The sequence below is a fragment of the Molossus molossus genome, unplaced genomic scaffold, assembly GCF_014108415.1.
Source record: "Molossus molossus isolate mMolMol1 unplaced genomic scaffold, mMolMol1.p scaffold_m16_p_3, whole genome shotgun sequence".
Classification (NCBI taxonomy): domain Eukaryota; kingdom Metazoa; phylum Chordata; class Mammalia; order Chiroptera; family Molossidae; genus Molossus; species Molossus molossus.
Genome location: NW_023425366.1, coordinates 90,214,115 through 90,226,299, shown reverse-complemented (window position 1 = coordinate 90,226,299; position 12,185 = coordinate 90,214,115). Strand labels below are relative to the sequence as shown.

At 32.9% G+C, this 12,185-nt stretch overlaps 1 protein-coding gene across 10 annotated transcripts in view; it reads right to left on the bottom strand.

Moving 5' to 3' along the window:
* CSNK1G3 (casein kinase 1 gamma 3) overlaps positions 1-12,185 on the bottom strand; it is a 93,943-nt gene that overhangs the window by 35,464 nt on the left and 46,294 nt on the right. For all 10 annotated transcript variants that reach the window (XM_036278832.1, XM_036278834.1, XM_036278835.1 and 7 more), the window contains exon 5: positions 489-637. In XM_036278832.1, coding sequence (XP_036134725.1) covers positions 489-637 — 149 coding nt within the window. The remainder of the gene's footprint in view (positions 1-488; positions 638-12,185) is intronic.

The window sequence follows — 12,185 nt, the reverse complement described above, 5'->3', positions numbered from 1 at the left end:
TTTAAGGCTTCTGCAGTATACTTCTAAGTGGCATTTATTTCAAAACTACCTTAAAATCATCCTCTGAGTTTGTTTCCACATAGGTTCCCTAAAATTTAAATAATTTAGAAAACTGTCTCATTAATTTGTTTCCTCTTTTTCTCAGCCGTTAGCATTTATTACGAAGATTGAGAGTCCATGTTTCTGAGGGTTCTTTTTTCTAAGTATTCATCTTCTAAATGAAAAGTGCTGGAAACAACCTAATTCTCAAAATAAGCATTCTGTCCTTAAAGCAATAAAATATTAATTCTCTCATAAAAATAAAATACACCCTGATTCAGTTAAGTTATATGCATCCTCAAAAGACAATAATATGAAAGCAGAAACATTTTTATTAAGTTGAGTGCTCTGCAAGATAATGTAGCAAAACTTGAAACTCTTCATATAAATTTGTGACTAAAGAACCAAACAATTGTTCAAACAACTTCAGAACACCCTGCTTTACTTACCAGTTGGATAGCTATCATGAGAACTGTTTTAAGAGAAAATGTTCGGTCACACAAATCAAACAAATCTTCCAAACTAGGTCCCAGCAGTTCTAGCACCATAGCATTGTATTTACCACAAGGGCCAAAATAGTAAACTTGAGGTATACCATCTGGGGGAAAAGAAAAAAAGAATTTTAATAATCTCCTCATTTTCAATGTCAAACTTTTCTTCCTCCAAAATTCAATAAACAAGTATTTTAATTTTGTAGTCTCAAGAACTGTAGTAGTTTTACACTTCCCATACATACAATAAACTTTTCCTGACCTAGGCTTCTCCTACTGAACAGTGCAGCCTGGTTACACCTCTACTGCAGCTGCATGACTGAACTACATTACAAACAGTGCTTCATTGTTGGTCTCTACCACCTCATCAAAGACAGGAACTGGGCATTTTAGCCTTATATTTCCATGACCTAGAGAAATGCTGGGCACACAGGAAAGATTTGATTTTCACTGAACAAAAGCGTCACTGTTCTCTTTAATAAGCCTGTCCTAGGCATAATGCTAAGATCACCCTCCAAGATTCCCATCCTGTGGTGTACACACCCTGTATACTCTCCTCCTGCTAAGTGTGGGCAAATTCTCGGTTTTCACTTGTGATTAGATTATGTTTTATGGCAAAGGTAATTAATACCTCCATCAGTGGACTTTAAATTAATCAAGAGAGTATTCTGGTGGGCTGACCTAATCAGGTAAGCCATTTATTTATTTATTTTTACACCTGTCTTTTATTTCAATAACTGCATATTCAAATGCATACAAGGCAATTAGTTGAATGTGACCTCCACATACATGAGAGAACAGTGATTGGTTTTAGTGTTTGATTTTTTTTTTTTTTTTATCCTCACTTGAGGACATTTTTCCATTTTTTGTTCAGATAGAGCAGGAGGGAGAGAGAGGAAGAGAGAGAGAGAAACATCGATATGAAAGGGACACATCGAGTGGCTGCCACCCGCACGACCAACCAGGGCCGGGGACAAACTGCAATCGAGGTACGTGCCCTTAGCGGGAACCGAAACCGGGTCTCTCTGTACCGCAGGCCGACGTTCCAACCGCTGAGCCAAACCGGCCAGGGCTAGTGTTTGATTTTTTATTGATGTTTTGTTATTGTTTAAAATCTAAAGTAGGTACAAACTTATGGGTGATGCTTCTCTGGAAAATTCTGCATACAGAGAAAAGGAAAGTCAAAAATAAATTCTATTAAAAACATAAATTGTTCTGTTTTGTTTTGCCTCAGTGTGTATTAGAGCTAAATTGTTGTAGAATATAGCAATGCTTAAAGCCAAAGTGTGTACAATCCATAAACTGGCCTGGAATTGTGCCCACTTTACTTTAAGTTAAATAATTTAATTATTTTTCTTTTCAGAATAAAGTTGTTAGTCTTTCACTTGGAGAATCTTTTCTCTTCAAGAACCTATTTCCTGAAAAGTGTATTAGAATGTGTATCTGGGCTTTAAGAAATCATGTGGTTTTTTGTTAGACAGTAGAAGTGTTTCTCAAGCCCTGTACAAAGAGGGTCTAGAAGTCAGATACATTCAGATTCAAAGCAACAGACCTTTCCTGTTGGCCTTAAAGAAGCAAACTCCCATGTTATAAAGAAAGTCACATGTCAGGAAACAGTGGGCAGGCTCTAGGAACTTAAAGACTTGGTCCCATAGCCATGAAGAACTGAATTCTGGGAATAACCACTGAGCTAGGAGGAAGACTGAGCCTCAGCTAAGATTGCAGCCTGGTCTTACACCTGGATTTCAGCCTGGCAAGACCCTCAACAGAGGACCCAGCTAAGTTATGCCTGGATTCCTGATACATAGAAACTGGGAGATAATGAAGTCTCCTGATCTATGTCACCAATTACTAAATAATTATTCAACAGTACAAAATAATCAAACTCCAAATATAAAGTCTAAATACACAGAAATCATCTGTATTTTATTTCTAGAACAAGAAAACTCCCAATAAACCAACGTAAATAGGCAATCAATTTATCTTAACATTGCACTTATCTATTTATTCATCATGAGGAAATAAACTTCTCCCATCTTAAATGCCTCAGTTTTTCTTATGAGTGGTTTAGGGTTTTTTTAGAAGGGAAAAAAATCTTTTAATTAAAACTTTCCCATTCTTTTTAAAATAAAGAGTTTGGGGAACATAATTTTATTCTTGTTATTTACTCAGTCATTTTGAATATTATTCATTGCAGAGGAATAACAGAAAACATTAAACTAGAAGCCAGGACAACTAGATTCTTAGTTTGTCCTAATATTAACCATTCAACCTCTCAAGTAGGCTTGTATTGGCTTATCTATAGTGTTACTAGTTTGCGTAAGACCAGTTTTTCCCAAATGTGAACATGAATGAGGCAGCAGAATATCTGAAGATAAGGAAGTAAGAAAATATAATCATGGCAGGGATGAGGGGACAGGGACAAGTTCAAATTGCATACATGGCCTCCTCCCCAGAAACAGAAATTCTCATACACTCCTATGTGCACATTCAGCATCTCCATTCTCTCTCTCTCCCCCCCCCCCCCCCTCTCTCTCACACACACACAATTTCCCCTTGCCACTGGCAATCACCTTAGTGAGAGCCACTCTTATCATGTGTGTGTCATCTACCCCTCACATGTGTAAAAGTGTATGATAGATTCAATCAAGTTTATTCTAACTCTGAAATACAACTTTTAGTAAACTATATACATTAAGAGCCTATGGAGGCAATCAAAATATATCAACAGCCCTCAGCTAGTAAGCTTTTAAAATTATTTCTACAATGATTTTCTCCCTCTATAATACAGAAAGTGTTTAATTTTAGCAACCTCTAATAACTCATTTTGACTCTTTAGTTTGTTGCTTCTGATCTGGGTGCAAGGAAACCAGAACATCAAGCTTGTTGGGACTATATATAGAATGTAAAATAAACAGGTTTTGAAGTTCTTCATTGGAAGTACTGTCAAAGGGCTTTTCTACTTCCTTCTGAGTCACCCTTTATATTTCTAGTAGTTAAAGTTGTTGTGAAATGATCACTGAATAAGGTAGCAATATATTTTGGTTTATTAAATGACTGATTTTTTTCAAATGTTTCCAAAAATGGAAAACCACTTAAGAAATTTCAGTCTTGATTAATTCAACGAATGCGCTTTGAGCATACACTGTATCTTTTCAGGTCTGGATTGGACATTACAGGTTAAGTGTGAACAAGATGGGATGAACGAGGATAATTTAACCCAGGAATGCAAATTTGGGTTACCATTCAGAAACCCACCGATGTCACTCACCATAATAACAGAATAAATATGAATACACATAAGAGCATCTTAATAGATGCTGAAAAAGCATCTGACATAGTTCTCAGCAGATCTGAAACATAAGGTAACTTCATCAACCTAGTAAAGGGCATCTAAGAAAAACTCACAGCTAGCCTCATACTGAAAGTGAAAGACTGAATGCTTCCCACTTATGACCAGGAGCAAGAGAAGGATGTCCAATTTCCCCCCCTCTATTCAACAGTGCGATGAAGCAAAAAAATGAAAAATAAAAGGCATTTTCGAAATTAAATACGCTATTAAGAAAAACTAAAATAAATATTTGTTCCTATTTGTTACCAACAATAAAATTCATGCTTTCAAGTAAAAATTAGGATTTTGCAAAATTTATATGTATCAGGATGGATTTAACAGCTTCTCAATATTTAAAGAAACAAACGAATCCTTTCTGATGAAATCGTGATATTAACTATTAAGATTTAAATTTAAATTTAAATGGAATGTGTATTTGAAATATCTACCTAATTTAGAGAACTAGTATTTTCCAAATCAGCAATAAATATATTTACAAAAATCAAGCAGGGGTAACTGATCTATTCAAAGTATGATGGATTTTGCCCAGCCAGTGTGGCTCAGTGGTTGAGCATCAAGATCCATGGACCAAGAGGTCAACAGTTCGATTTCTGGTCAGGGCCCATGCCCAGGGTTGTGGGCTCAAGTCCCAGTGGTGGGCTTGCAGGAGACAGCCAATCGATGTGTCTCTCTCACAGATGTTTCTATCTCTCCCTTCATCGCTCTCTAAAAATCAATTTTCAAAATATTAAAAAACAAAGTAAGATGGATTTTATTGTAAGAGAGAACAGAAAACATTTTTTTTTCATACTGTTTCTAACCCTACATTGTAACTGACCTTTAAGAAACAATCACCTGTCAAGTTTTGGTGCAGTATCAAAAGGATATTCATAATTTAAAAGTTAATTTATTTTTTTAATTTATTATTATTTTTATCCTCACCCGAGGACATTTTTCCATTTTCTGTTAAGATAGAGTGGGAGGGAGAGAGAGAAACACCGACATGAAAGGGACACATCGAGTGGCTGCCACCCACACGACCAACCAGGGCCGGGGATGGGGACAAATTGCAACCGAGTTATGTGTCCTTAGCGGGAACCAAACCCGGGTCTCTCTGGACTGCAGGCCTAAACTCTAACTGCTGAGCCAAACCGGCCAGGGCTAAAAGTTAATTTATTAATCAAGGTTTACAAAGTTGTTAGTTAAAACCTTGTTGGTGAGAATATGAACTGGTACATTTTTGGAGGAAAATTACCCTACCCTTTCCAAAGTAAGAAAAAACATGTATACAGTGATGTTGAAGCTGCGCTGTTTGCAACAGTAAAAAACAACAACAAAAGAACTACCTAAAAATCCACCAACACTGGGCTAATGAGGTAAATTATGTCACACCCATTTTGGAAGCACAGGTGATTTCTACTTTCTCTCTTATATTTTTTAAACTTTTCCAAATTGTTCTGAAAAACACATGCTATTTTTGCAATCAGGAATAAAATTCACATTTTAAAAATTCTTCTGGGCCCACAAAGAAAAACTTAAATTCAAAAAGATTTAGAGCACATTTATTTAATCCATGTATTAACTGTAACTGAGCTAGTATTTCTCAAACACTCTGCCTAATATTCAAAGTTATATAGCCTTACCTCTACTCTTAACTATTAACTTCATTTTGGAGTTCCTAGGAACAATGCAAAGTATACTATTCAGACTCTAGAATGTAAGTCTGGCTTCCTCTCTTTTCCCACCATACCTCCCTAACAAAAGCAATAAACAGGTCTATTCTAAGGCCCAGATTTACTCTGCCTCACTTGGTTTGAACACTTCTAAGGTTGAATTTCAAAAAATTTCTACCCTAGTTCTGCCATCCAAGTTGTTAAACTTTTTTTTTTTATCCAACCTTTTCAAACTATCTCTATTAAGCATGACCCAAATTCGTAATTACTCACATAAAATTTCTCATAGCGAAGGGAAGATATGCACAAGTAAATCTGCTCTACTATACTTCATGTAAGCCAACTTGTTGTTGGGAGAAGAATGTGTACCTAACATGTACATGCAATCAAGCGATATACATACCATAGCTTTGGGTTTCTAAAGTAACACTGAAAAGGATCAGAAAAGGGACAAAAACAAACTACTTCAATTTTCTCTAAAATTTCCTTTCTTTAATAGTTTCAAAGTGCCTCAAAATTATGTATCTCTGCTTTATCCAAGATGGCTAAATTCCATAAACAGCATTACATTTCAGTGAGTATATTAAACAGACATTTAGTCTCCAACATGAATGAAAATTACCTCAATTTTATCATGCAACATAATTTTACCTTAAAATATGACTCAGTACAAATCCTTGATGAAAAAAAGATGACCTAACTCTGAATGACTCTTTGAGACACATACTATTTTGTGAGTCAATGAATATAGAAACTTCCTAGGTAACCATTAATAATGTATTTCAACGCTAATCTTATGTCATTGAGGTAATCAAGAGTTATAATTTATTTAAATCAAGAATGTAAAGCAAACACTGTACAGACCAAACTAGAATTTTATTTCCAAGGAAAAGTCTCGGCATAGTTTTCTAAACTAAGCAAACAAATTAAATTGTTAAGAGTTAGGAAAGTTTGCAACTAACAAGCAGGGGCTAGGGAGTATGCTAAGCAAAAACAAAACAAAACCACCACAGCAATATAAATATGGTAGTCAATACCACAAGAGTGTTTTTGGAAGTGGGAAAGGTGAGGGTAAAGAGAATAACAGAGAAGAGAAAGGCTCAGAAAGAAGGCTTAGAAGGAAGAGTAATGAAGGTGTTAAGTTACTAGCTATGTCTCTTGATCAAAGTATTTGGCTACTGAATTGCATGGATGCAATCCAACTCAAGGGCTAAAGCAAGCTTTTATATTTGTTCTTATATCCAGTGAATTTTCAACTATAAACTTTTACTCCACCCAATTCCTATTATTCTAAAATTATTTTTGAAACTACTATAAAAAGCCACCCATTGTGAATTCATCAAAGTTCTGAAAATTTCCAACATCAGTATTTTTCAGGGATGCTTATTACCATCTCTAATTTTCAAGACAAGTATACACACACACACACATACACACACACATATATCCCCCCACACACAAGCAAAGCTCAAGGGTGGGCAAGAATACAAAACTCACATATTATTTGAAAATACACTTATTCTACCCAAATTAATATTACTAAACATTTCATTTATATTTCAGCATTCCATTCAAGTAACTAAACAACATTAATTAATTTACATTACAAAACAACATTAGGAGGTCCAACACTATTAAAGAGTGCTTAGTACTTTGTGCCAGGTATTGAAGTCCTTCAGTTCCTTGTAAGTAGGGGGAGTTAAGCATAGCATTAGAAGAAATAATATCATGATGTTTCTTTCCATTTTCAGGTTCAGTAGTATTTATATAGGCGAGATTAGAACAAAAGAATTAATATTCTTGTTAGGAAATTTAAATTTTACAGATCTGGTTAAGAAAACCTAAAATCTGATTACAAATACTAAGTACAAAATTATCACACAGGCAATGTTCTTTTCCAAGGCAGTTTTTCTTTAAGGCATTCTTAACCTTTAGCACAAACGCTTATACTCCCAGCTCGGCAGTTCTCAACATATGGTCTGGAAATGCTTGGGGACAGAGGTGGATGGTCCATGAGACCCTTTCAGATCAGTGACATCAAATTATTTCTATAATAACACTAAAATGACATGATTTGGCAATGTACTGAATGAATGCAGAAGGTACAAGAATCTAGCTGTTTTCTACTAAGTCAGAGATTAACGAGATGTCCAAAATATGTAAAAGAAGGCCACTTTTGTCACATTTTTAAAAATTTGGAATATACAGTTAGTTATGATTTTAAAATATTGTTATTGCTATTTTTAAATGAATTAATGTAGCAATATTTTTATATTTTAATTTATCAAATGATAACTATCAATAGCTGTAACCCACAACAAGAAAAGCTCTCTGGGATACTCAAAAACTTTTAAGAGTATAAAGGGCCCTGAGACCCAAAAATTTTAGCTAGCTAAATAGTAAGCTCTGATATGAACAAACAGGTGCAATGAGTTCCGAACTTGGTAACAGTTCTTCCATTAAAATACCACAGAACCCACATTTAGTAGAAAAATTCTAACAACTTCAAATAAAGGAATAAAGCCACCCAACTGTAAAAAAAAAAAAAAAAAAGCAATAGTACTTTCTGTGATAATTCTATTTTAGAAAGTATTCTAAATTTTAAAGAGCATTAAAATATAACATCATAAGTAGTTATTCTTTATTATATTAATATTCAACAAATATCACGTTAATGTTGTATCATATTATTCATTATTCAGTTATTATCCTCTTTGGGCCTTAATAATTAAGAAAAAAATGGATTCTATCATTTTTACCCCCAATCTTCATGATTATAAACCTTTTCTTCTCACAATGTGCTACTTTATAATTAAATCTAAAATTGTTTAAATCAACATATTGTTTTTCATGGCTTTTGCTTTCTTTCTTTTTACTAAGAAATAGATTTTTTTTTAATGATGCTGTGTTTTAGAAAATTAAATCCTCCATCTCCATTTAGTCATATCCTATTCAAAAAGTATGTTTTCTTTTTTAAGATTCTTATGTGATTAATCACTAAAAATATTATAATTGCCATATAACATACAACTATCCTAATACCTGCACCATATAAGCCAAATGAACTTATTTAAAGAATTCACAGCACAGAATTCTTTAAATGTACACATTCTTCATGAACTATAACTTCAACAGAAAAACTGTGTACATTTCCCTCTACTAGTATCAATGCACAGATATATTCACATATAAATTAGTAAAAGCTTCGCAAGGCATAACTTACAGGAATTCTCATACAGAAGAGTCCTCTGTAAAGAATCAGATGTGTTACATATACTTAAGACGTCTTCTAAAAGCAATTAAGCTAAGACAGAAAAGGAAACTCTAAGAATCTGCTTTATAAACTGTTAGTCATCTGGGCTGAGATTAACCTATACTACCTACTCACATAGTATTCTTTATTATTTTTGTTGATACTAAAATACAGTAGGTAATATTCTAATTAGTTTATTCACTTAACTTTCATGGTTTTTACAATGTTTTCTTTCAGTTTGCTCAAACAGACACTTCTATATAAAAAGAGCAGCATTTCTAAATTTGTTAAGACACAATCAGAGAAAAATCTTATCTGGCAACTGAATAAGTAAAAAGAATTTTGGATATTACTGAATGTGTACACCCATGTTTAAAAGGCTAATACTATTTCACACAACCTTTCTCAATGGTGAACAGTATGATAAATTTTCCAACCATATGGAATTATCAATACTCATTTAGCTAGCAAAGAGAGCTAAATAATGTGAAAATGAAGGCATTTATAACTAGAACAAAACATACAAGGAACACATAAATTCTAACTTTTTAACAATGCACAAACTGGGAAGGCAGAGGAGTCAGTATAAAGATGAAAGAGAAGCTCTTTTAACAGCTCTTAGAAGGCAATACTATACAGAAGTATAATTTTAGAAACAGCCATTGCTGCTATTATCAAATTACATATTGTTTAGAACATCATAGGTTCAGGGAACATAAAAAAGTCAAGCCACTCATCTGAGAAGAAATGTAAAAAAAATGCATGGTCTCAAATAGTATATTTAATATAATTTCTATAGTTAGAGATTTGCCATGAACAGTAATTTATGACAGAAAAGATAATTTTACTTCCTTTAATAAGTAATAATTTATGACAGAAAAAAGTTATTTTATTTTCTGTGATAAAGATATCAGCTTGATAAAAAAAAATTAAAAGAAATAAATAATTGCAAAGTTCCTCCCAGTAATGACTATTTACAACCATCTGATGTCAAGAAAATAATTTAACATAAGGAAGCGTTACTCAGAATCACAGGTTTTCAAAAAAATTTCTCTATAAATTTCAAAATAAATTAAAAGCATTTTCATAAAGTATCAACATTTCAACTAAACTTTTTTCAAGTAAATAAGAAACAAATAATTCTAATAATTAAAACTTATCCTACTCTAGAAAGAGATTATTGTTAGATGACTGAATTATACAGTTCAGTTAATTAAATAACCATTTAATCTCCTTGCTTTACCATTTTCATTAATTTAAAAAAACATTACTGACATTTTTTCTTCTATTTCTAGATATCTAAAATGAGAAATTAAATTTACCTAATTACAGGGTAATATAATAAAATAAAAATAAAATTAATGAAATAAAACTTTTTGAAATTGTATCACTGTCAGAAATTAAATAAACTCAAATTTTAATTATATTATAAAATATTATCAAACTTTAAACATATAATCACAGAAGGTAAAAAGCTATAGTGGCTTGACTTTAGAGGTTTTGTACCACAACTTTACATCTAATAAATCTGTCTATTACTCTCATTTAAGAATTTAAGAAACTGTTAGTCATCTGGGCTGAGATTAACCTGTACTACCTACTCACATAGTATTCTTTATTATTTTTGTTTTGTATTGTTGATACCAAAATACAGTAGGTAATATTCTAATTAGTTTATTCACTTAACTTTCATGGTTATTACAATGTTTTCTTTCAGTTTGCTCAAACAGACACTTCTATATAAAATGAGCAGCATTTCTAAATTTGTTAAGACAATCAATCATTTACCAAGGACCTACAATTTTATCAATCATCCTTCTCAGTTTCAAGGATAAATAGATGAACATATTATTTACTGCCCTCAAAGAGTTCAAATTTTAGTGGAGGAGGCAGTCCTAAGCAAATAATATAATATGGTATGATAAAAGAAAAATATACATTCAAAATAATTTCAGGTCAAAGAAGAAGCTTTGCTGGAGAGAAACAAACAGATGTCAGGAAATGCACTGCAAAAGAGGTGACATTTAGCTGGGGCCTGAAGAAAGAAAGAACTCATTGAGAAAGAAAGACATTCCAGAAAAAAGAATACAGATATATGAAAACAGTAAGATCTATTAAAGGAATAGTAAGTTTAGTGCAATTAAAAAGTGAGCCAGTAGAAAGTGTAAGAAATTTGGACTTTATGCTAAATGATAACCTTCTATGAGGAACTGAAGGTAAAAAGGAGACCCAATTCAAAGAAAAGTGACAAGGACACAGAGAAGAGACATAAGTGACAGAATCTTCTGATTACCCCAAAAGGCCAAAATCAAAGGTGACTAAAATTTTCAGCTTTAATGAATATGCCAGTAATGGAACAAGATAATCCAGAAGAGAAAACAGGTCTTGTGAAAGAGACAAAAAAATTCATTGGAAATGTAAGTAGAAAAGAAGGTAGGGAGCATAATTCTAGGTATATTAGAATTTCTGATTACAGTAGGGACATACATGTATAACTAAATTTCAGGAATGGAAACAGGAGATAAAGAATTGGAAGTTATTTATATAGATAGTAATTTCATCCTTTATTCCCTCCCTCCTGGTACAAAATATCCAGGATCATAAAGATAAAAGCCACATACTTAAAATAGGAGCAGGAAGTCAGAGAGAGCCTGATTCCTTACTTTTGAGTAGCTATCTCAACCTTACAGTGTCCATCTCGGAACTCCTTGCTTATTTTTCTCACATAACATCCCTGTATTTGTTTAAGCTACTGCTGGCATGATTTTTGTTACTGACAGTCAAATTCATTCCTACCGAATGCAGTGGTCAGTATAGTTCTGCCTGTTCCTCCTCTCTTCTCATTCTGTTTATTTCCCCTAGATCTTATCCATTCCCTAACCTTGAAAAACCACCTATGCATTGATGACTCCCAAATCTAGATCCTCTGTTTACTCAATAAATGCTGAGTGAATGTGAAAAGACAACACTATTCAATCCATTACATTTTTGCTATCACAAAAAGTGATAATGGTATAAAACAATATTCCAATCCAATGAAAAGCTAAATAATATAAAGAGCCAGACCCTCATATTCACACTGCAGTAAAGCTGTACAATCCTACTGTATGTATATAATAGTTTCAGTGAACAAAATAAGAGATAAAAGAGGGATACTGTCATGGAAGATAAAAAGAGACATGTGGACTTATAATAAGAGGATCAAAAACCACACAGGTAGTACTAAATAAATTGTATATTTTTCCAAAAATATCTCATTAAATAATTGAAAGTAAATCTATTTTTTATTTATGTTTTCATTGTGGTAAAATATACATTATATAAAATTATCATTTTAACCATTTTTAAGTGTACAGTTCAGTGGCATTAGGTATATTCAGATTTTTGTGCAACCATCA